The sequence below is a fragment of the Callorhinchus milii genome, unplaced genomic scaffold, assembly GCF_018977255.1.
Source record: "Callorhinchus milii isolate IMCB2004 unplaced genomic scaffold, IMCB_Cmil_1.0 Scaffold22, whole genome shotgun sequence".
Taxonomy (NCBI): domain Eukaryota; kingdom Metazoa; phylum Chordata; class Chondrichthyes; order Chimaeriformes; family Callorhinchidae; genus Callorhinchus; species Callorhinchus milii.
This window is the reverse complement of record NW_024704763.1, coordinates 2043729-2069962: the sequence shown is the minus strand read 5'-3', so window position 1 is coordinate 2069962 and position 26234 is coordinate 2043729. Positions and strand designations below refer to the sequence as shown.

At 43.8% G+C, this 26234-nt stretch overlaps 1 protein-coding gene across 2 annotated transcripts; it reads left to right on the top strand.

The window, feature by feature from the left end:
• Positions 1-314: 314 nt before the first annotated feature.
• golm2 (golgi membrane protein 2) lies at positions 315-26153 on the top strand. Of its 2 annotated transcripts, XM_007905304.2 has the most exons (11): positions 315-525; positions 7023-7193; positions 12324-12378; positions 13109-13211; positions 14519-14639; positions 15221-15359; positions 16171-16254; positions 17571-17873; positions 18906-19088; positions 21355-21522; positions 23958-26153. In XM_007905304.2, the coding sequence occupies exons 1-11, from the start codon at positions 373-375 to the stop codon at positions 24041-24043; spliced, it is 1566 nt and encodes a 521-aa protein (XP_007903495.1). In that variant the 5' UTR covers positions 315-372; the 3' UTR covers positions 24044-26153. The 2 variants fall into 2 exon arrangements, with proteins under 2 accessions (XP_007903495.1, XP_007903503.1); XM_007905312.2 differs by lacking the exon at positions 21355-21522 and having other exon boundaries at positions 316-525.
• The last annotated feature ends 81 nt before the right edge of the window (positions 26154-26234 follow it).

Sequence of the window (26234 nt, the reverse complement as noted above, 5' to 3'; positions counted from 1 at the left end):
GGCGGGGGCGAAATACACGAGACAATTCTAACGGTCGCGGCGGCGGTTGGAGGCCGCGGGCGGTGTGAGTGAGTGAGTGCGGGCGAGAGAGAGAGAGAGAGGGAGGGAGGGTCGGTCGGTTTCCCCCCCCCTCTCCCTTCCTCACCTCCTCCGTCCTGGTGGGTGACGAGCGGGCGCCGGGTGCCGGGCGATGCCCACCTGCCGGGAGGCGGCCGAGTCTCCGTGAAGAGCCGGGGCCTCGAGCCCGACCCCCCCCGCCCCCTCGCTCCGCCGGCCTCCCCCGGGCCCTGTCTGTCCCTGAGGGGCTCGGGCTGTCCCTCTCTCCTCTCCCCCCCTCTCTCCCCTCTCCCCCCTCACACGCGAGGTCCCGGGATGATGTTCGGGAACAGCCGGCGGGGAGGCCGCGTCCCCTCCTTCCTGGCCGTCGGCCTCCTGCTGCTGATCGGCGTCTTGAGCTTCAACTACTGGGTCATCTCCGCCAAACACAGCAGCCTCCAGCAGGAGCTGGCCGAGCTGCACACCCAGGTACACACTCACACTCACACACACTCACAGGTACACACTCACACACACACAGGTACACACTCACACACAGGTACACACTCACACACTCACACACACCCAGGTACACACTCACACACACACAGGTACACACACACTCACACACACACACACAGGTACACACTCACACACACACACACACACACACAGGTACACACACACACACACACACACTCACAGGTACACACTCACACACACACACACACTCACAGGTACACACTCACACACACAGGTACACACTCACACACACACACACACACTCACAGGTACACACTCACACACACACACACACACACTCACAGGTACACACTCACACACACACACACTCACAGGTACACACTCACACACACACACACAAGTACACACTCACACACACAGGTGCACACACACACACACACACAGGTACACACTCACACACACACACACACAGGTACACACACACACACACACACACACAGGGCTATACACACACACACACACACAGGGCTGTACACACACACAGGGCTGTACACACACACGCACACACAGGGCTGTGCTGTACACACACGCACACAGGGCTGTGCTGTACACACACACACACAGGGCTGTACTGTACACACACACACACACACAGGGCTGTACTGTACACACACACACACACGGCTGTACTGTACACACACAGGGCTGTACTGTACACACACACACAGGGCTATATGTACTGTAGGCTATATGTACTGTACACACGCAGGGCTGTACTGTACACACACACACAGGGCTGCGCTGTAAACACAGGGCTACACTGTATGTCAGAGAGAAGGTATACTGTACATGTACAAACACAGGACTACTGTATGTCAGAGAGAGGGTATACTCTGCATGTACACACAGGTGTATACTGCATGTCAGAGAGAAAATATAATGTATGTGTACACCACATACACACAGGGTATATTGTACATCAGATAGAGGATATATTATACATGTTAACACACAGAGTATACTGTATGCCAGAGAGAGGTATACTGTACATGTACACACATGTTCTCACAGGGCATACTGTACATCAGAACCAGAGGATGCTGTACATGTACACACAGGGTATAGTGTACATCAGCAAAAAGGATAATACTATATGCACACTGGTATACTGTTCATGTACATAGCAAGAGAAGGTATACTGTACATGCACACATAGCGAGGCAGACTACTCTAGACATGCACAGCAAGCAAGGGTGTACAGTTCATAGGGGCTATACTGTACAGTGAGGGTATACTGTATATACACAGAGAGAAACTTATCAGAGATACCGACCGTCAGATATGATATTAAATCGAGATCACGTCTGGTGTTCAGGTGGATGTTAAGGATCCCAAGACACAAATACGGCCCAACCAGTTCGTGCCGATGTTTATAAACCATACGATTCTTTACCCACTCCTTTCTCGCTTCCCCCACCGTTCTATTCCCCTCTCCCTCATGTGTGTAACTTTCGTAAGTACATCTATACTATCTGCATTTACAAGGAAATTGGAAAAATATTTCAGTTCTGTGGACGTCCTCTTGACTTGAAAGGTTCTATATAAATGTAAATTTGTATTCAGCATTGTAAGTTCTGGCATTAGAGCAGAGGGGAGCTTGCAGAAGCACAGGTGTTTCAACCAAATGGCCTCCTTCTGTGCTGCATGCACAGAATATAATTGTTTTTCAGAGCTCCTGACAATCTAGCATCTTGCCATCAATATGTTGCAGTTCAAATACTGTGTATTGTTGTGTGGAGAATTCTGTATTTTTGATATTTCAGCAGAGCTTCAATATGTATACTTTTATTTTTTTGCCACTCAAAATCTTCATACGAGATGGAAGTATAGGACACTTAACAAGCACTTATAGGTCAGAACTTCCAAGAGAAAAAATAACCCACTATGTGTGAGACCTGAAATACATTCAGACAGCCCAAAATAATAGGTTTCTTTGCATTGAAACCTTAGGCAAGTTTCCTTACTCCACACACACGCCTCTGTTTACCTAGCAGTAAGTAGGAAACTCTTGTTAGTCGATTGGCGGATGGCTTTCCAGGGGTAATAATCCATCCAACAAGACAATAAAAATAATAAAAATATGCAATCCACGACTGTTTGTGGGATACTGCTGTGCTCAATTGGCTGCTGAGCTTCGCCCACAAATTACACAGTCAATTCACTTTATAATATATTTTTTTGAAGCGCTTTGAGACTTCTCAACCTCGTGGTAAGACGTTTTACCAAATGCAAGGGTTATTATTGAACACAGAAGACCTAATCGGTTACATGTGTTTTTCTTTGCTCAGCCAGGCTGCGTGATGCATGCACAAACTCATCATGGTGCTCGAAGGCCTTATCACCACCCGTTAGGGCTTTGGCTTGCAGGCTTAACAACAACAACAAAAAAATTATATTTGTATAGCGCCTTTCACAGGAGCTGAGTGGGAAGAACCCTGCTCCCATTTTGGTACTCCCAAGCCCTGCCAATGAGCCAGGCTGGGTGTTCTGTCATCAGCCAGTTCAGCTCCAAGGAGACCCAGCTGACTCCCCCCCCCCCCCCCCCCCCCCCCCCACAAGGAGGATAGTTACTAGTTGATCATTTGATATCAGACAAGTGCAGGTTTGAGCTGTCGTTGTTCGGGTGATGGCAAATAATAATAATAATCCTTGCATTTGATATCGCGTCTTATCACGTTGTTGAGACGTCTCAAAGCTCTTCACAAAATATACTGTAAATTAACTGGGGCGAATCATACCAGGAACTTCCTGCAAGGTTCCTGGTGAGCAGCAAAGCTCAGCATGAAATGCGTGAGGGGGTTGGCCTAAGTCATTGTGCATTGACAGTTCACGTCCTTTTTTGTTGCGCAACAGATTTTGTAAGCCTTCCTTTATGGTTTGCATACCCTGCCCTGCAACTTTATCATTCATGTATTTGAATTCAATTCAAATGAAGCCCGCAATATTTGTCTACTTGACAGTTGCACTGTTGTCCTTTGATCAAGCATATTAGTTCTGTGTTAGCTGACTGCCACGTTTGCACCGATGGTTTCTGGACAAGCTTGGCAAAGCCTTCAGCTGCATGGTTCCTAGACAGGGCCACCACATTACGACAGGTCAGTTTTCTGCACTGGATGGAGATGTTTTTGTGGTTTGGAATGATGGGCGTTTTCCTCCCCAAAATATGCAACCTCTCCACTTTATAATGTATCCTTTGAGACGCCTCAATGACGTGATAAGGTGCTTTATCAAATGCAAGGATCAATATTATTATTATGCTCAATTTCTGCTCAGTAACCACATTTTCAGCCCTCTCTAGAACTGCTTCCCCAAATCCCTTCACCTTCCACCCTCTCTCCCTGATTTGCAAACACTCCTGATACCTATACTTTGACTACGCTTTCGGTCACCTTCCTACTTTCACTCCCTCCTCTTCACACCTCGGTGATTCACACCATTCCTATAAAGCACATTGAAGCATTTTCCAACGTGGAAAGTGCTGTATAAGTGCAGGTTCTCTGGTTAGTTGCTGAGCAGGTTCAGGATTCTGACATAGTACAAACCGCTGCTCCGCAGTTTCAACAAGTACATCATAATCTTATTAATGTAGGAATTTTTAGTGCGAGATTAATTTGTTAGCACAGGTGCTGAGATTACACAATGTATTATTCTTCCCTGATCGGTTTATAGCTACATTTCACCACGGCATCTGTGGAGTAATATGAAGAGATGTCGAAAGGAGTTGGAAGAGAGAAAGGTCAGCAACATCAAAGGTTGAATTTCTGTTGGCGTACAGGGTTGACATTATCAAGGAACGGGGAGGGGGGAAGTTTTTTTGTGTAGAATTCCAAAGTAAGGAATGGGGGCAGAAGCTGAAAGATGAGGCAAAATTAAAAGCCTGAACAATTTATCTTCTGCTGTGGCTTGAGTGCAGTGCAATGAATATGAGCAGCTTAGCCCAGCTGTCATGGTCTGATCTTTAACGTTTAGTCTAGTAAGCTTACCTTTACCGTGAGTGCTGAGAACTCAGGAGCACTGATTAAACATAGCCACGCTACCTAACCACTTTAATAACTTTTCCTTTCTCGGTGTAAATTCTATGGATTTGTTGAATGGAGTGATGCTGCCTGGCGAATGGTGAGCATCTGTCTAGCTCTGAGTTTACAGGGATCAATCGTGCCCGAGTTCCGTAAAGGTACAGTCCTGGTGAGATCAGGAGGACAGTGCGTTAGCATGGTAAATGAAGAAGCTAGTCATCTGTCCAGCACTGGTTTCCTTTCTGGTTCAAAGCCAAAGAAAGTGAGCTAAGCCCTGTCCTGACCTTGATATGCCCGAGTGCTGGCATATCAATGTGAGAATCTTTACTGAACGATGTGCTGAACGGCTGAAAGTATGAGACCGTTAACTGCATGTGGGAATAATAGCACTCATGATACAATAAATATTAATTCTCATGTGTAGGCTAAAGATCATCAATTCGTTTTCAGTCTCTGCATGTAGAATAAAGGACACAAGACTGTTGTAAATACCAGGTTTCAGATGCACCAGCTTGAACGGTTCAGCACTGTTGTAGCTGCTGTAAAATTTCTCCAGGTTATCTGCCAGCTTTATATTCTATGTATCATACCGATCCATATAATTTAATTAAAATTGCACAAATGTTTGGGGTGTAATGAGCTGTTCCACCCTAATGAACATACAAAAGCAAAGTAACATACTGCGTTTTTTTTAATTTCAAAAACCAATTTGGTTTTGCTTCTGATCTGCAGGTATTACACAGAATTATGTAACATGATGTGGTATTCAGCCATACTGGTGGGTCTGTGCCAATGTTTATACTCCGCACAAATCCTACCCATCCTGTTGCTTTCTCCTTGTCCACACACCACATTTCCTCTTAAATACATTGATGCTTTTTGCTTCAAAAGCTACAGCGTCCAGCAGCGAGTTTCACATTGTGATTTATCAGACTGTTGTAAATCGGACCGTGTTTTATCAGAACCACGTTTTGCCCACAAAATATACAGTCAAATAATAATAATAATAATCCTCGCATTTGATATAGCGCTTTTCACGTCGGGAGGACGTCCCAAAGCGCTTCACAGATCACACTGTAAAGTGAATTGACTGTATATTTGTGGGCGAACGCGGCAGCCAATTGCGCACAGCAATGTCCCACAAAAAATCACCTTGCAGTATGTTCTGTGAAGCACTTTGAAACATCTCGAAGGTGTGATAAGGCTCTATATCAAATGCAAGGATTATTGAGATCCAGACCAGCTAAACTAAGTCATCGTTGCTGGCTTGTGTGGATGGGCTGACTGCTCTGTTTACCTTGCTGCACCAGTGCTGTTGCTTCCAGAGGTAGAACGAAGACCCATCGTGGTGGGTAACTGCTTCTGGAGGCATTGACAGCTGTGCAAAAATAGAAAGGCGGCACATTGTGGGGGTGTAAGAACATTGACCTGTTATAGAAATCCTTCGACGTAGGCAGCAGTTGGGAATGTTTTGGAATCTCTTGAATTATAGAGTAAGGATTTTTTTTTAAATAGCTGCTTCTGCTGGTTTCAATGTTCGCTGCTTGAGAAAGCAGAATATCCAGTGGATCTGAGAGCCCCAATTAATCTTGGCTCACAAGCAGTGAAGGTTCTTCCTTTCTTTATGTCAGAATCATCAGCGTAAATATGCAGTCGTCTTTGTTAAAAGTATTTTTATCACTTTATTGTTGCGTGGAACAGCCAAATGTTATTTGGCTCGAAAATCCCTTCTTAGCTCCATCTGAGCCTGAGGTTCATTGATTCTCCACCAGTCAGTTGAACCGATTGGGATCACTTCCTTCAGTGGCTTTCGTTAATGATGGGAGATTTTGCTTTTGATAATCTTTGCTCTATATATGTATATATTTATATTTAAAAATAATACCTTCCATCTGCTTGGACAGCTTTGGGACAGCTTTGCTACATTTCACTTAAGGTGGACAAAGGTTGTACCAACACGAATCTGACCCGTTTCTAGCTTAGGATTGACTTCCTGGACAGGCTGAATAAGTAATTGCTGGATATTTCAGTATTTCCTGTCAATAGATCCTCACTCTGGCTTTAAGCTTGACTTATTTTCAATACATGGAATACATGCGCAGTAATGTCTTGAAAATGGGAAAATTGTGAAACATGTATTTTTGAACTTTTACATATACAGTAATTGGTTGTCTGGCATCAATCACAAGGGCATAAAAAGGAAGATTAAAGTGTGCTAATGTGGACAGACTACAGTTTATTTGCATAATTGATTCACTTCCTTTAATATTTTATTACAAAAAAAACGTATGAGCTGAATACTCAATAACGGGGATCTGTGGAATAGATGTTTCCACTCCCAGTGACTGTTTGAATTCTTCATCCCATTAGTTTCTATCGCAAATCCTCCCGAATTGTGTAGTAACTCCCGTCTGTCTGTTCCTGCAGGTGAAGAAGACCGAGACAGCCAAAAGCCGCCTGGAAAAGAGGAACTCTGAGCTCATGGGACAGGTGGACAGTCACAGGAGGCAGATCGACGAGAAAGAGGATGAGTTTCACAACCTGGGCAGCCAGCTGCAAACGAAAGACAACTTAGTGAAGAAATGCTTAGACGAGAAGGTAAGCTGAGTGTTTGAGAGTAACAATTACATTGGGGCTTGAATGTTGCACTTTGTCTCTTATCGTAGATTAAAATGCACTCAGTGCTTTCATTAGCTCGTAAAATGGATCGGAATATTCGTGCAATGGTTAACAAATGGAGGCAAACCAAGCAGCAAGTCAGCAGAGCCAATAGTGTATAAGCTCAAGTGGTACTTGCACAGGCTTTCACTATCCATTAATTCCTGCTGGTTTTGCCCATTACTAAATGTTCCTTTTACCTCAGATTTTTATTCTATAAATGAAGGTCTTGTGGGAATACTGACAAATATTTTTTTAAACGCTGTGGCTATTTACTTGCCCGCTTCTCCCCCTCCTGCGACTGCGTTTTTTTAAAAATTTATTTACTGTGCTGCTACCTTCTCACCGCCCCCAGATATCACTGCTTGTGCACGAGCGGACAGACTGCAAATCATCCAGACCCTCGGGTAGTACATGCATTCTGAATCAGAGTGAGAGACTAGTAAGTCCACAGGGTGTCCACAAAGTCCTGTTACCCCCTTATTACCAAACAGAGATATGGAGGAGCTGGAACAAGTTGTCAGGAATACATTTGGCCTCCTCACTCCATCCGCGTTACGGAAGATATGGCATCAAACGTAGCGACAGATCATTATCTGCCATGAAAATGATGGCGCTCACACACACACCCCACACACACCCCACACATTGATCCTCTGGATGTCTCAATACAGTTGAACACTTGTACTGAATACAATTAAGTGCTTCTAAATAAAGGACAATTATCATTTTTCCACATGTTTTAGTTATTGGTCGGTGAGTGCACTGTAAGAAAAAAACATGAGGGCAACAGGACTTTGAGATTCAAGAAGTGGAAAAGTTTGCTCCAGCATAGGCTTATGGTGTGCTGCAATTTCAGCAGTGCTTGAGGTGGGTTCACTTCCTTCCTGATTGTGCCCAGACAGTTGGGCCAGAAATTGAGAACATACTGAGGTTGGAAGCTGGGAGAAGATACCACCTTGCTCAGCTCTTTACAGTCTCGGGCAATGCACCACTGAGCTACTTTTGCAAATTCAACACTGGCTCTGGAAGGAAATAGTTGACGTTTCTCGTCACGAAACAAAGCGCTGTGTGGAAAAGTGCAACCTGAGCCAGCTTCTTTGTAGAATAATGCATTGTCGCATTATTGGAGCCTTTTCCTGCCATGACAGTTAAATAGCAAAGAAACGTATTAGGTAATGAAAGAACTTGGTACAGCACTGACAGTGCAACGTGCCCTGTTTCTTAAGATGGGGCCATGTCATGAGCCTCTCAGTAATAGACTGTCATTGCTTGTGCTGCTTTAATGTAACTGCACAAGTGCTTTCAGTGCATCTGAAGCTGTGTTAGTTTTAAGGCACAATTGCTGAACTGAGAACGGTGTGAAAGCAATTGATTTGATTAACCTTTGAAGCACTGGATTTCGTTCGGCTGCTATTGAATTGCTCACTCAATCATTAGTACATAATGCAAGGCTGGAGTGTAGCCTTTTTTTTTTTTGCAACTGACCCAGCACCAATGGTTCTTGCTTATTTGCACAATTGTTTCTGAGCCAAGAAAAAATAAACATGTATCTTTCTGTACAAGGAGTCACATTGATTTTATTTTTGAGAATTTCAAACTGAATTTCCTGGAAAATAAACAAGAGTGTCTTTGCCAACACATCAGTAGTATCGCCCACAAAATATACACTTTAGAGTATTTGGCGCTTTGAGATGTCTCAACTGTGTGATAGGGCACTATATCAAATGTCAGGATTATTATTATTAACTTTTGAAAAAGTCTGGTTCAATTTGACCTTTCCTTGGTAAATCATTTTTTTATATATTATAGATTATATATATGTGTTTTTCTTTCCTCAAATTTTTCCCTTTTGCCGGACAGAGGCTGACCCCTTGCTGGCAAGGCTACTCTCCTGTGAGCTAAGACTGTGTGCTGGAGAGGGATGTCTCACAGGCCAAGTCCCATCCTGTTCTCAGCGAGCACACAACACCACACGTACACATTCCAGCCGAGATCGCTGGAGAGTGATCGGAATTGAAAGTACATTTTGTATCGATTTAGTTTTAGATTAAATGCACCTGGAGCCCTTCCAATTCCCCAGTGCAGCGGAGAGTCACCATTCAGGGCAGCCTTGGCCTGTCTTGCCTCTTATTTGTTTGTTTGGATTTCGGTCGCCATCAGTTTCTAATGGCAAGAAACAGTTTGTGGGAGAGTAGTTGCCCTGGAGCTTCAGCGGTGACAGCAAGACATCAGTGTCATTTGGTAATTTGGTATTGTATCATCTCGGTCTGTTTTTTGGGGGTGTGGGTTTTTAGCAGCTGTAGTAAGGAATGTTGTCCTTTCGGTTTTCTGCTACTGGGTAGAAAGTCCTCCTGCTTTCACTTGAACGGTCCCTATTGAGTGAGCAGCTGCTGCTGAAATTGGCTGTGTGCTCAGCTGCAGATTACCGTAGCTCGCTGCTGATACCCAGGACGGAATTGCTGTATTAACGCTCGTTAGCCTGGGTGATAAGTCACGGTCGGGGTCAGGCCAGTCTAGGGTAACCTCTGGGGGGAGGGGGTTCTGATCTAATCCTGCTCAAGCAAGTTTATTACAACCAGAGGAAAGCAGTTTCCATTTTGCAAATTGGAAGCTGAATTGTGACATCTACCACGGCCCGAAATAACAAGGAAACGGGGACGCGATCTGACAAGTTTTGCTGTAAATCGTGCTGCGGCCGTAGCAAGAGGCACTGTAAAGGACGTGCTGAATTAGGCAGTAAATTGGTTTCCAAATCTTTATAATAATAATAATAATCCCTGCATTTGATGAGGCGCCTCACCACGTCTTCGAGACGTCTCAAAGTGCTTCGAGAATATACTGTAAAGGGAATTGACTATTTTGTGGGTGGAATTATGCAGTCAATTATGCTATATATCCTTTTGGCTGCTGACCAGGCAGCAGAGAGTGTTGCTCGGTGTAAACTGATTTCATTGCATTCAGAAGCAATGTATCATTAAAAGGCCGGGTACCTCGGTGCTGCTTTTTCCGCATTGTGTCCTTTTCAAACCACAAGGGTATGTGCTGGGGGGGTGGTCTCATAAGATACTATTACGCACTTTGGCGGCACAGTGAGCGCACTTCAATTAATTTTCACAATCTTTTATGAGTTCGAGATGACTCTCTTACGGTTTCTCACCTGCTTCATGCACACAACCTGCTCGAGGGAATTTCTGCGCAGTGCTCTGAGGATGCTCTCAATTACACGTCATAAATTGCTAAGTGGTTTTGCTGCCTCCCTTTTCTTCCCCTCCCCCCCCCCCCCCCCCACCCGAACGATGAATTGTGTGTTGCTCATGCGAAATGTTGTTGGTGTGGTTTAAACGGAATGCTTTTTCCCCATTCCAGGCACCTCGTGAGTGCCTGCCTCGAGAATTCCCCGGCCAGTTCTAGTGAATGTGAGGCTGCCTCTGCAATCTTAGAAGATATCCCGGCATTGACTTCTGTCGTCTATCTGGAAATGGCCAATTAGTGCCAACTTAGGTTGGTGCTGCAGACATGTGCCCAACCTCCCTTGTCGTAGGTCAGTTGCAGCCAGCTAGCGAGAGAGCCCTGCTAACTTGCAATGACTGGAATAATTTGAAGTCCCAGAGCCCAGGTACTAACTCACCGCACTGCATTCTCCTAAGATATGTTCAGGGCGAGGTGGTTGTATTTGTTACCAAACCTCTTCAACAGATTGCAAGCGTTTTGAGATGCCTTCCCAATGTGAAAGGCGTTCTAGAAATCTGTACTGTATATGCGTACTGTCATGCTTTCAACACCTCATTGCGAATTCATTTATCTCAGAACACCTTTCTGTTTGGCGATTTTTGTTCTTGCAGAATCCTAATGGAAAATAATTGACTAATTCCTATTCCCCCGCACCCAACTCCATCCCCCCCCCCCCCCCCCCCCACACACACACACACACGCACACACCAGACACACACACGCTTATTTTGAGGTTCATTTGTTGGGCAGATTCACCTAATCTGGCTTCATATCTCAAATTGCAGCCTACTCTTATGCAGCTATTTCACTGCTGTTCAGACTGAAAATATGTAAACAGGATCTTGCGGAGGAATTAGGCAAGTGGTAGTGATATTCATAATGCTTGGTTTATTTTCGCAGTGAGCATTCAGTTCATCATGTTACTGCAGTGTCGTTCAGTAAGCTTGAAAAATGAGTCTTTAGAGCCAAGCTGATTGAATATAGGGGCATTGAATTCAATTCTGTAAACAAGTTCTCGATATTTTTTCCATTTATCAAAGTGAGTGACTTAACATTGAATGTTCCCGAAAACATTAAGTAGCATTTTTTCCCTCCTTCTTCCAAACTCCTCTGTAATGTTCAGTTTAGGTAATAACAATATTGATCCACGCTGAGATGGGAGCTTCAGCTGCGCTGCTGAATGCCAAGCTGACACTTTGATGGGTTTATTCTCCTCGATGTCCTCAGCTGTTCAGTGTTTGTTACTGCTCTCTGGCTTCAGCTTTTCTTGCTTGACTCGATAGCTGGGATTTAAGCTACTTGTAGCCAAATAGCAAGTGTTGCAGATCTGTCAACATTTCATTCAATTTGACAGCGTAATGGAGAAATAAAGATTCTTCGGGAAACCCAGACTGCCTTTTCCCGGGGGCGCCCAAGGGTTTTCAAAAGGTCTAATACATGCAGACCTGCAATAGGCTTGTTATTCAGCCCAGTTTCAAGTACTCTCCACCTAATCTAGAAAAGATGTATTTCCATCTCTGGACTCGATCTTACATTGCATTAAAAGAGAAACTGGAAAGTGTAAAGGGCTATTTTGTTTATCTCCTTTTGATGCTTGAGAGATGTTGAATTGGTAAAATAATTCTCACATTTATTACAGCACCTATAACGTCAATGTCTCAAAATGCTCTTTGACGTTTGCAGAGTCTCTCTGCAAATGTCAAAATTTTGGAGAACTTCAAATTTGCGTTGGGGAATTGGGTGGAGGAATGGCATCGTCCTTTAAACACGTCAAAATTATCTGCAGCGAAAGGTCTCATTCTAACTTGTGTTTCTCTTTCCCCCTTGCTCCACAAGATAAAACATCAAAATAATATAACTGAACAGCTGTCTTTGATTCATCGATTGCAAGGTAAGAATCACGGCAGATTGCCCAGCGGTCAACAAAACCTTCAGCTCTTTGCTGTCAAACGGGTTCTCTGCCTTGAACGCAATCTCACTACTTGTTAACACTGTTTGTACACAATCACGATGGTCTCTTCAGGTCAAAGGGAGAAGAATGCTAGGAATATCATAAGTTAAGTGAAGGGCTTGACTCTCTTTGCCCATTAAAGACCATTTCAAAGTGTTGAGATATCAGAGCTGCTGATAGAGGCACAAAACATCAGTGCAACATTTCAAAAAGCACAATATTGTTCACTTAGAGAGTGATACCTGACAGCAGGAGAGAACTGAGCTTCCTATTAAGTTTTATAGCAATATGGAATCCATTAATGTAATTGCACAATTCAAAACTCACTAGCTTGTCTTCCTTCCTCTCCTTTCTCTCTGTCCTTCCCCCCCACTCCTCGCGCCCCCCAAATAATGCAGAGGTTTCCTGAAGCCAACTAAGTCCTTGTGTGGCAATTAACAATGTTGCTCGTATTATAATAATCATAATCCTTGCATTTGAAATAGCACCTTATCACATTATTGAGACATCGTGAAGTGCTTCGCAGAATATACTGTAAAGTGGATTGACTGTTTATTTCATTTTACAAGATATTTATTATATCTTATAACGTAGTGATTTAATATATTGCTTATTGAACGAGGCCCGTGAATTTTATAGCTCAGCCGAGGTATTTTCCTGTCTTGCACAGAGCAGCTTGCTGAATTACGTCAGGCATTCATGAGGCAAGAAGATCAGCTACAGGAGTACAGGAAGAACACCACATCCCTGGAGAAGAAGCTGGAGTACGAGAGGTAATATGCCCACCCAGCCTAGTACAAAGTACAAACCATCTTTCTTTAACAGGAGGTGGATGAAGATTTTTGTCAAATCCTTTTGTAAAAACCCATTAGGGATTCTGTTTCAACCACCATTTTTGTCAGGGCGTTCTGTTTCCTAACCACGCTGTGCGTGTGTGTGTGTGTGCTTGTGTGCCTGTCTGCATGCATGCGTCCGTGTGTCTGCGTGTGTGCATGCAGAAATTCTAACCTCTCTTTATTTTTTTTGCGGTAATGATCTTTCAATTCTGCCCTCATGTTACCGACTCGCTATCCGGCGGATTTGCAATTTTTGTACAATAGGATAAATCTGGACAAATTATGCCCGAAATAAATTGTAAGTGCCTGCTGATGACGTGAATCCACAAGGTCATTGCGGCTGATGTCTGGGTGTCTCAGGGGAAAAGGAGCGATGCTCTGAATGAAGCGACAGTGAGCAGAACAATGCAATTACTGAGCGTATGGCAATCCAGGCATCAGAGTCAAGTAAAATGCTGTATTAACTGCTTAGGATCATTGGTAGAGACTGGTACGTCAGCAGCATATACTGTACTTCCAAGCAAGCAAGGGCCATGCATCCAGTCATTCACATCAGCTTCATGGAGTTGACGATTTGGAGTTTGTCATCTCAAAATGATCATCTGTCCACTCTGCTACACCGTCAACTTCCAATTTGAATCTCTTTCGCCCAACAGACCTGTCATTGTCTCTGGCAGAAATCCGTTCCTTAATTCTACCATCTGCCGAAGAGTTGCCTCATAAGTGTTGACACCTTTTAGTTTGTCTCTTGATGCTGCCGTTGCTTAGCGACGGGCGCTCATCTCCAGAGACCCCGAGCAAACAAAAAGCAGGAATCCGTGCCTTACAGTAGCTAATGTGGAGGCAGTTATTATATTAAACACAATGATTATGACAGATCACGACCCAGGACTTTCCCAGTGTACTTTCACTATTTCAGGGCAAAGGCAGGTTTAATACAAATTAGATTTTGCAAAGCCACGATAAGCTTTGATTATCTGGATGATTGGCTCGGTGTCAGGCTCCGCCACTATCAAACTCTTTGGGACGCTACCCTGTGAGGGGTGCTACATAAATGCAAGTTGTTGTTGATGGGCAGTGAGAATGAAATTGTGTGTTGCGTCTAGTTTTCCGTAACCCGGAAAGTTACCTCGGCCTGAATAAATAGTGCTTTTTTTTGGGTGTGGTGGGAGGATGGAGATCATGTGTAAAGCTGATTTTGGTGAATGATTCTGAGCACTGCTCTATGTTGCGTTGTCTTGCAGCCTGCAATGTGGCCAACAGATCAGTGCGCTCAAAGAGCAATGGGAAGAGAAGTTCAGGACTTTAGGAAAACTGTACGAACAACCTCCAAAGCTTCAACTGGATGTTGAGAAACAAAACCAGGTAAGCCGTGAAGGGCAGTGTTTTAGCTAGCTTCAATTTTTGGGGGAGAAGAAATGTTGAGATAACTTGGTCGGAGAGTTATCACCCAGCTCCATTGGCTCCCCACCCCCTAGACAAAATCCCTGTCCTTGCTTTCAAAGCCCTACACACGGCTTTGCTCTTCCCTACCTCTGTGACCAGTTAACTACATACTGACCTGTCCGCTCCCACTGCTCAGCAGGCTTCAGCTTGCTCCATGTCCACCGCCTGACCCGCCCCAACATTAGCAGTCGGGCCTTCGGCTTTTCTGCCTCCGCTCTTTGGAGCTCCATCCCACAGTTCCTCTGCCACGGTCCCTTCCTAGCCTCCTTCAAAACTCTTCTCTTCGGTCCGCCTCCTACCTCACCCTGCCTGCCCTCCCCCTCTCCTGATCCCAACCCCCAGTTCAGGTGCAAATCCTTGACTGTCAAGTGCCTTGAGAAGTCCTCCCGATGTGAAAGGCATTTTACAAATGTAAGTTGTTGTTGTGAATGGCGTTTTTTTTTTTTGCGTTGCCCTTTTTAACTTTAATACTTGTACATTCTCCATGGCCTGCAAACCAGGTGGAAGAAGCTAACCCTCAGCCAGTGGACAGGCTACACGTCAAAGACAAGGTGATCGGAGATCTGGTGGTGCCAAAAGCTGGCGACGATGGTGGGAACAAAGTGCTGCCTCACCTGGACAGTGAGAAGAAAAATACTAGTAAGGAAGGTTTCTAAAGACATTCTCGCTAGTAATTTCTATAATGCAATACATTGCCATTTCAAGTTGGCGAAATCACGTTCCTTTTGCCGTAAGATTCAGCAAGTGTAACAGTCGTACCTGTCAGCTGTTAAACCAATTGTGCGGGGAGTCTGGCCGAGGTCAACTGAGCGTATGTCACAGCTGCAGACTCTGAGGTAATTAAAACGTGGGTGATTTGTGCCCGACGCGATATTTTGTGGTACAGATTTGGGCACAAATGTTTCTCTTGCCTCCAATGGCTGTATGTTGGCTATGGTGAAATGAGTCACGGGGCAATCTTGGCCCTTTTGGTGACCCTGAATCTATCGTCCCAAGCTTCTCTTTTCCACCCCCCAACACGTGTACATACACACATACTAATTGAGATCCCATGCCACTATTTCAAACCATTTCCCTTCCTCATCCCTATTTCATCTAAGAATCCTGCTGAATTGTCTGCTCGTCTCATTGTGGGACTTTGCTGGTTGCAAATTAACTGCAGCGGCCATAGTAATGGTAAATGAGGGTATCCAGGAACTGGCCCCTGTATATCTTCATCAGATTGATGCTCTTCACATTGTTGAGAAAGGCATAGAGAGAGATTCGCTGGGCATCTGGCTCTCCTATTTCCTGGCTCTGGGGATAATCAGAGCTGGAGCTGGGAATAAATAGTGGAAAACCAGCATCCATCTTGTAGCACAAATATACCTTCTGCTGCTGCAAATAAATTTCAGCTAAAATGTGGTTTGAAACTATGGTTTGATTTTTATCATTGAATTCCCTTTTGCAGACTTGGGGAAACCAGATGATGATGATGCCGGGATGCCTGAGATGGAGGATAATGATCTGGGCAAATCCATCGACGCTTCTATTGGTCAGTACCAGAAAAAACAAAAAAACTCCTTGTACTGAATTTAAAGTTGCATGTCAATTTTAAAGCCATTACATGATCTGCAGAGAGAAGTGGCACATGGGGACGAGGAGAGGAAGGAATGAATGTCTTTGCACTGTTACATCCTGAGTTACGTAGTATAGATTTGTTTTCCCAAACTCTTCATTGGTCAATTTCAAAAAAATTTGAAAAAATTGGTCATTTTCAATCTACAACTGTTTGTGGGACTCTGCTGTGCGCAATTGGCTGCCGCGTTCGCCCACAAATATACAGTCAATTCACTTTACAGTGTGTTCTGTGAAGCGCTTTGGGACGTCCTCCCGACGTGAAAAGCTCTATATCAAATGCAAGGATTATTATTATTATTGGAACAAATTGAATTTCATACTGTTAGCAGCCAAGTTCCCTTAGTTGAAAGGATTTTTCTCCTCCTCCGAGTATAAATATTGTGGCCGTGTGTTGTGCGAGGGTGCGGTGAGGAAATAAATCATTGTGGTTGATTATCAGACTAGGCTGTGTCATTTTCCTTTCACCTAAACCTGAGAAAAGCACTGACAGAAACCATGCCAAAGATATTGGACCTTCTAAGAAGTTGAGAGATGTGCACTGTTGTTCGAGCCCCCTCTGCTGGCAATTAGATGGACGATCAATTCCCTTGTCAACGCAGTAACAATTATAGGAGTTGTGTGATGTTTAGCCGTCTTTAGGCTGTTTGCTGGAGAATCCACCACCCTTTTATCCGCCCCTTTTTTATTTTTGAGATCGGGGAAAAGAATGACCGGCAATAGTGAGAGAGGGCCCCTTCTGAAACACGGGAGACTGTACATTTACAATGTTGTGTCCGAATGTGCAATGAATCAAAAGCTATCTTTGGAAAGGAAGGGGCATACAGGAAAGGTGGGCAAATGGGATCAAAGATCTGCTGTGATCTGATAACTGGGGGAATTGGCTGGATGGGTTGAGTGCTTTAGTTTCCTTGTATGATTAATATTAGCTATTGGAAGTTAATGCATATTTTATATAGAATGTACAACACAGCCCATTTGGCCCAACTAGTCCATGCCAGACTTTATACTCCACTTGAGTCTCCACCCAACTGCTTACTCCCTCCCTCCTATACGCTTCTATTGCCTTCTCCCTCAAGTGTATATCCAGCATCCTCTTATATGCATGTTTACATACATTTTCTTCCAGATCAGTTACTCTCTGCTATTGTGGCAGCTAAAATTCTTTGTTATGAAACCTTAGATGAACTTGTAGGAACATTTCTTATTTATCCAAAATAATCTTTGCTTCAGATCGCAAGAAAAACGCAGTAAACTTTCATGACGATGAGAATGGGATAGTCGCGGTTATTGGAGGCCCCGAGGACAATCCACAGCCCGAGGCTAAGTCTGCCCACCATTTTGAGAGGAGCCTCAGTGTGCAGCTCCCCCCAAACCATGCTGGATTTCATGCCAACCAGGGGATCATGGGGAAAACATCCAAGCAAAAACTGCACTTGCCAGATTCTTTAGAGAACAGGGAGTTGGTGGATGGGCAGAATGAAGAGCTCCCTGTCAAAGCAGATGAAATTGGAGAAGCTTTGAGGCTTCAACCAGGTAAATAAATCATGTGTGACAGAGCCTGACCTTCATCCGCTGCGAGTGAAGAGCATGCGTACGCGTACCTAATTTTCCTAAAGCCCTCTCTTACCCTTTTTGTCCTTCTCTTTCCTCTGGCAATGCTCAGTGCATGAAAGAGAATAATAATAATCCTTGCGTTTGATACAGCACCTTATCGCGTAGTTGAGACGTCTCAAAGCGCTTCACAGGATACACTGTAAAGTGAATTCACTGTGTATTTTGTGGAAGAATGCTACAAAGGACCCAATTCTCCTGGATCGTTTCTCCAGGGCAGACTGTCAGCTTGTGGTGCAGTGAGGTAGACACTCACATTTGGTGACTGTGGACAGGGAGGTATTTGCGAGCAGACAGTTAGATAAAGCTGCGAAACTCACTCTGCTGGTCAGTTTAATCAAGTCAATATTTGAGAGCAAACAGAGGGCTCCTTCAGTCTGATGCTTCCCAGCTGTGGCACTGATGGAATGATTAATGATTCTCTCATTTACTGCACTGACCTCTGCTATGCTCTTTTTCCCCACCCACCCACCAACTCAGCAATCAGTGACAATCCCTCACTGTGGAAAACCAGTCACACCACGAGACACTGCCCACAGAACCAAATGACATGGCCCATGCCAACAATCCTATGTTTTTTGCTGCACAGTTTAAACCATGTCCTCCCCTGCCTGGAATATTAAGTTCTAGCTTTTCAATTAGAAATGCCTCCCAGCATTGTAATGAGCAGACTTTGCATAGAATTATACATCACAGAAGGAAGCCATTCGGCCCATCGTGTCTGTGCCAGCGCTTTGAAAAGAGTTATTCAAATCAATCCCGCTCCCTCGCTCTCTCCCCATAGCCCTGTAAACTTGTCCTCCCCACGTCTTCCCCGAGTCTTCAGCTCTTCCACCCTCAAATCGGGCTCCCAGTCAGCCTTACAAAGCCCCTCGAGACATCCTCCCGACATGAAAGGTGCCAACGTAAGTGTAAACTGTCGGCTGATCGTTCTCCTGAATTGTTTCAATGCAGCCAGAGACCTCGAAGGGAAACGTGAGGAGCACATGGGCAATGGGGCAGTCGTTCAGCCGCCGCCCAATCCAGCCCTGCGTTTCGTGCCCCCACACGGCTTGTCAAATTCTCCAGGTCACCGGAGTAGAATTGGCATCAACGACAAAGCAAATGACCATGGAGACCATTTTAAGCACCAGCCAGGTATAAAGGTTTGCTTTTCAACCGCCTATGGTTCTTAAATGCTGTCTGCGTAACTGGTTTATTTCAGTGTAATGAAGAACACCTGAGTTATAGTGGATCACCTTGTTTCTGGTCAGGGCGAGATCTGTTTTCACTGCCATGTTGAAGTATCACCAGGAGGATTGCCCCGTTGATGGTCAAATTCAGTGTCAAAGTCCCTTGGGTGTGAACGAGCATTTTTATGCGTTTCACGTAAAAGAAATCTCTTGAATCACCAGATACGTACTGCACACGTCCATTTGATTTGACGTCCAGATCACAAGATGATGGGCTGTTGCTTTGATGTGTGCAGTTTGTGTATGTGAGCCTGTGTGTGAGTGGGACTTTGCACTGGTGATGTGCAACATCAGAAAGCCCCAGCCAGGTTCTCCAAGCTTTGTTGAAGAATGTGATCAGATGTGGGCCCGAGCAGGGTGGGTTGGGATCAGGAGAGGGGGAGGGCAAGGAGGATAGGGGTCAGAGGGTGACCGAAGACCCAGTTGAAGAGGAGGGTCTATAGATGTACCTTGAAGGAAGCAAGGCAGGAAGAGAGTGGCTTCGGGGACGTCAATATCACACATCAGCCCCCGACACGAATGTAAACGAAACGCAAATAGATGCTGGAAATCTGAAACAAAAACAGAAGTGGTTGGGAACACTCAGCAGGTCAGGCAGCGTCTATGGAGAAAGGAAAGTGAGTCAACGTTTCGGGTCCACGAAACATTCTGACGAAGGGTCGTGGACCCGAGACGTTGACTCACTTTCCTTTCTCCATAGATGCTGCCTGACCTGCTGAGTGTTCCCAGCGACTTCTGTTTTTGTTCCCGACACGAATCTACTGTTTGTAGTTTATGGTGTGTAATATGTGAACAATTACTCTTGCATTGTTAGTTCACTTTGAAACTCCCGCGTTTGGGACATTCCATATTTTACGCCTACTTTTATTTGGTAAATCCGAACGGGCAGTTGTTGCTTTTCCCTTGTACGTTGTGGAGTTTTTTTGCGCAGGGAATTTTTGAGCAATTTGCGGTGACTGGGTACTATAATTGCACCTAATTCACAAATGCGATCAACTGTGATTACGTAACTGTTTACGAACGTCGCTATATCCCGGATGGAGTAGCAAGACGCAGGTTTAAAATTGCACTAGAATACCCAGGTTTATATTGCAGCTGATGACAAACTTCAGGTGGCAGGTTCAGGAGCAGGGCTCAAAATCTAAATGCAGCTTCGAGAACTGGATTTATACGTTTACACGTTTACTGTGAATTCAGCACAATCGTGTTGAGTCGACCCTTGAATTTTATGTTGATTTGAATTCTTTGTTGCTGGACGATCAAAGCAAACTGCTTAATTGTGGTGACCTCTACTGGCTGCTAATCTGTATTTCACTCCTGCGGTCTGTTGCTCCTTTCCATCTGGTCTGTCAGACTTCACACTCAAGTTTTCAGCTCGTTCAGAGATCAGATTCAGTGGAATTTCACTACTTGGCTTTTGTCAGTAGCAGTAGGCAGTCCCTTTACATCCACCCGAATTGCCAGGCAGGTGGAAGCTAAATCGATAATATTGAAGAAGAAAACCTTTTGCTTTTAACTAAGAGCAATTTGCAAACCTTTAAGACGGATGATTTTAATTTGACACAAATATCAACTGATCACCAACTACTCCATCCCACAATCCCTTCGTCTTGCTCCCTCTCTTGCCTCCTTCAAGACTCAAGACTCTCCTTTTTGACGTGCCTTCAGCCGCTCTCCTACCTCCTCTGCCCTCCCTCATCCCAACCCCCCCACCCACCACCGCCATGCTCGGGTCCTGATCCCTGACTGTTCAGTGCCTTGCGACCTCCTCCCGACGTGAAAGGCGCTTTACAAATGTAATTTTGTTGTTGTAATGTTCACAATGGAAGCTACTGCCTTGGTTTCAAAAAAAGTATTATCTTCTCTTCCTTCTCTTCCCCCCACTCCCTCCCCCTACCCTACCCCAAATGGAAGCATCCACCACATGTTGGTGTTTGTGCCACGTTCAGCGGGACTGATAAACTAGTCACTGTGATTGAGATCTCAGGGAAGTTGAAGTGAAAAGATTCACTACAGTCAAGAATCTGTTGAGTGCCTCCTTTTAAAAGTAATTGAATTCTATTGTTCTCCATATTCAATATGGATTTCTGTCTTTTTTTTCTCTCTCCTGCTTTCTCTCTTTCTCTCTCTCTCTCTCTCTCTCTCAATCGCTTCTGGCGCCGACTCCTCAGGCCAGTTCTTTGATGAGAATGAGTCCCCAGCTGATCCGCAGCACGATTCTAAAGTGGCAGATTATAATGGGGATGATGGTAATGTGGGTGAGTATGAGGCAGACAAGCAGGCCGAGTTGGCTTACAATGAGGAAGAGGATGGTGATGGTGGGGAAGAAGATGTGCAAGGTGAGCTTGGGCCTTGTTTCCTTCACACTAAAGTCATGCTAAATCTGAGAACAGTGTTATCTGCTGATTATGTCCCCTCCCCCACAAGCCGTGAGGTCCAGTGGATTTTCAGTCAGGCTGAGTCTCCCTATTCACATTTAGTATTTCTCTTTATGGTATTAGAGTTCGTCAGATATTGTCTTGCTTAAAAAACATAATTCGGCCACTCAATCCATGACCGTTTGTGGGAGGCTGCTGTGCCTAATTGGCTGCCGCAATTCGCCCACAAAACATACAAGTCAATTCACTTTTTGCAGTATATTCTGTGAAGCGCTTTGAGACATCTCAAAGATGTGATAAGGTGCAATATCCACTGCAAGGATTATTTAACATTTGGGGTATAGCAGCATGAACTGGTGTGGCCAAATGTGCTGTAATGTTCTATATTGGGTTTAGACCCCCTTGTTTTCCCCTAAGCACCAATAGGCTCGTTGTGAATTACTGAATGGTGCAATGAGACGTCTTGAAGATGTGATCAGGCACTATATCAAATGCAAGGATTATTATTATGCAGATAACACAGATTTAGCTTTAGTTGTGTCTGCATGTCCCATCTACTTCTTTGCATGCATTGTGAGCCTGCCCATGATCAGGTTTGCCTGCTGACTGCCTGCATGCAGCCCATAGTGTGACCCCCTCATTCTCATCTTCCTTCACCTTTCCATCTCCAACACCTCTGACTACATTCTAGTATCGTAGCTGTTCTATGTATGTTTCTGTGTGTATGTGCTTCCACGTAACATTCATTATGAATATGGTGAAATGTCCTTTTTATTGTACCAGCTATTTAGTTTGGAATAAAGTCATAGAATATCCGAGCTAAGAAAAAAAAATGGGAGAGCTACTAAAATAATCAACTCTGACTGTGATTTATTATTTGGGCTTCCACTATTGCATCATTGAAGGATCTTTTTTCTGTTATGGGATTCTGTCAGTTAATTCAGGAGAGTGTCCTTCTCTGCTTGTAATGTTCTTAACAAATGGAATCGCCCCAAATTCAATACTGGACGTAACTCCTGTACTGTGTGGAGTCCTGTAGCATATTGGTCAGAGGACTCACCTCACAGGGGAGGGAACCCAGGTTTGAATCCTGGGCAGGGCGAAACCTTAGGCAAGTCATGTTACTCCACACATCTCTGTTAACCTAGCAGTAAGTAGGAGCCCAGTTGTTAGTTGGTTGATGGATTGCTTTCCAGGGTTAATTATCTCTTCAAATAAATAAAATAATAATAATTTGGTCACTCAATCCATGATTGTTTGTGGGATACTGCTGTGCACAATTGACTGCTGCGTTTTGCCCACAAAATATACAGTTAATCCACTTTACAATATATTCTGTGAAGCGCTTTGAGAAGTCTCAATGACATGATAAGGTGCTATAATAAATGCAAGGATTATTATTATTGTATCATCCTGTTTGTTCCAAGAAAAGTGTTTTGTTGGATTCGAAGATGTGGATTTACAGCAAAGGGAGCACAGAAGGCTGGTCGGTCACTTCATTTACTGAAAAGCTTGATGCAGCACATTCCGTTCAGTTGCATGTGGCCCTTGTTCACAGCCTTGAGAACCGGGAAACCTGAGGAATTTTGCAACCAATCCATCCCCATGACCTCACGGAGAGTTGGCAATAAATACCACTCCTGTAAGGTCGAATGGTCTGAACTTCAGACTAGCCTGCCCTCTGGACCACTTTGCCTATTGCGTTGGTTTCCCCAATAACCTCAAGGCCCTTTTTGATTGATTCTATTTGTAGGAGGTCAGTCGGGAAATGTACGGGTATAATGCTTTCACCGTTGCCTATGTGTGAAAGTCAAACTCGCTGGTCCTTTGGGACCTGTGTGCATCCATGGCCTTTTTGAGCTTGTAGTAGCACGTCCTTACAGCCTGTCTTGCAGATGGTACAAGGATTCATCCATCTTCAAGTCTTAGACCCCTGTACTGTACCCAGGATCAAAGCAAGGACAATTTCCCTCCAGCAATTAAATATTCTTGTTTGGATCACACCTCTTGGTCTGTGTCTAACCTCCTGATCTATGCCTCCTAAGATTCTTAATGAATTAGTAAAAGGAAAGATTTTAATACTTCCCCTCAAATTCTTTTTTTTCCCGTCAGCTGGGTGTCTTGACACACGCGGAAACCCATCACTGTGCTTAAGAGTCTCCAAACCAAACTGAGAATGCCATACATTCCACCTACACGTGGCAATTCCAGAGATAGATTGTTGAAATGGAAGGCGCACTCTTTCCCTGGAGGGACGCCGCCTACTTACCTAATTCCAGAAAGTATTTGGCACAGGTTGTCAGGAATCGAGGTTTGAGGACCTCAGAGTGTGCGTTCGGGTAATTGCTGGAGTCTAACCAGCTAATTCTATTGATGTTTTGTTTTCCCAACGATAGATGATGAGGAGCAAGAGCTTCCAGTGGATTTGAACAACCCTGCAGAAGGGTATGAAAATCGTCACTTCGTAGCAGATGGCTTGTAACTGCTCCACGTGATTGAGATAAGGTTTATTGGCCGTGGAAAGCATCTTATTAATGACTGAGGCAATAACAGAAACGTTGTACACTATGCCATGGCCTTTTCGTTTTACAAGTGCATTACTTGATCAATTTGAGAACTTCCAGTGGTTGACGTCCAGTGAAATAGAAGGTGATACGACTAATATTTGTTTCAAAAAGATTATAAGTATCTGTTTGATTTATAATTGCAAATGCTTGGTGGGGGGGGGGGAGTTTATTTACCTCTGTACATTATTTTGTATATTTTGTACTTTTTAAGATTTTATGAACCAAATTGAGTTATTTCTTTTTGAGAAAGGGGCTTGCTACCAGCTCATTAATTAATCCTTTACAGAAAAAAAGTGTAAAATCATCCAAATGACTATGTGGATACTAGCAGGAATCTGTAATACATTCAGGTCAAGTGAAGTGGCATTTGAGAACAGCTCTGTTTAAATTAACTGTATACAAATCTTACTGGTTAAATCCTGTAGCTGCATCTTTTTTGCCTTGTATAACTCGTCAATAATATTGCATTTTGCTCAAGAGTGAAGTGTTATTCTCTGAAAATAGTACATATTCTCTGTGCTTTGTGGGCTCATGCCTTGATCTACTCTCGTGTCTTCAGTGCTCTCCCAACTGTCTAACCCACACAAGAATATATGGATCAACAAACCGGTATGGTAAATGAAGTTTATCTGAAATATCTTGAATAGAACCATAGTTTGCATAGCCCCTTTTGTTTCATAATCCTGTATAGATACATTAATATATACCACTCCTGTACATATGAGCACAGATCGTAGCAATCTGCTTACCTATGGCTAGGTATGGAGTGCTCAGTCGTTCACCCGCTGAAACCTCATGATCTCTATCTAGCAGCAATACCCTGGCGATCCCGACCGTGTGTTGTATAGGAAACCCATTGACTGGAGAAGCGCAATGCCGCACCGCGTTCCAGATGGGTTAGTGAGTGTGGATAGTGTTAAAGTGTAACTTTAACTGTAGCGACATGCTCCGTCCGGACTTACTCTGTGCTCAGTAAAAAAAATAAGTGGGCTCTCCCGTTGTCTGCAACGCAAAATGATAGTAACAAATATTACACTATTATAATCAAATGCTACATGTTGAAGCTTTCTAATATGATTTTCATTCATGCGATATACAGTCACTAGCTATTCTTGTGAAACTTTCTAAAATAGCAAAAGTTTTGAAATTGTAATATCCTCTACATAGCAGGCAGACAGGAAGTAATATATTGCACTATCACTTTTGAAAGTGAATTTTGTAGATTTTTTTAAGTATACGATGGAAATGTATAACCCTTTGATTTACTGCTAATAATCCTTGCATTTGATTGTTGTTAGTAAATTGACCCCTTAATTTACTGTAAGTGTGGGTCAGACTGGGACATGACAATATGGACAGACTTGAAGTTTATTATTCTCTTTAGGTGATTTCCATATCTCGTTTAGAGTTAGAAATGCTCACTATTGGGCGTAAGAAATGTGATTGCAAAGTTTGTATTTTCAAAATGGACATTACATTGGGGGAGAAATAATAGCTTCTTCCCCTCTAAAATATCAATGAAAAGTAACAATACAATAACACATTGATAGCCTGATCAAGCATTGCAGATAACTTCATAATGCTTCTGCTTTCATACAAGGATGCATTCTGCATTGGTTACATCCCCAGAGCACCTGTAAGCCACAAGATCCCAGTGTGGCATTTAGTACATGCTGTGGAACGCAAAACCCTAAAACTGTATTTAAGAGAGATCAGCGATTATGTTACCCAGGATTTCATCTTTACTCTAGAGTACTAAGTACCCGGCTTCCAAGTATCATTCATGCACTTTGTATGCACAATGGTGGGCAAATTTCTGTAACTTTAAAGAAATTTAGTGCAGTTCAGACATTTTTGTACAGCCTTTTGGGGGAGGGGGAATTTCCAGATTAAATGGCTAATTGAATTTTGTGCTTCTGAAATGTTGCACTTGTGTTGTAGAATTGTATGAAGATCCTGCATGTTACCATCGTTTCTGTTCCTCTGATTTGCTTATAAAACTTTGAATAAAGGGTTCTTTCATGATTTTATCCCAAGTGTGGGTTTGTGAAATAGTAACAAACTAGTATTACAAAATGTGCAGTGAGAAATTATGCAATCACGTTT

What these genes read in the sequence shown, in the direction of transcription:
- golm2 (XM_007905304.2), top strand. Translation starts at nt 373, where the DNA reads ATGATGTTCGGGAACAGCCGGCGGGGAGGCCGCGTCCCCTCCTTCCTG. An exon ending in ATGTTGAGAAACAAAACCAG is followed by an intron (nt 14,640 to 15,220) that starts GTAAGCCGTGAA and finishes CCTGCAAACCAG; the next exon opens with GTGGAAGAAGCTAACCCTCA. An exon ending in TGGGGAAGAAGATGTGCAAG is followed by an intron (nt 21,523 to 23,957) that starts GTGAGCTTGGGC and finishes TCCCAACGATAG; the next exon opens with ATGATGAGGAGCAAGAGCTT.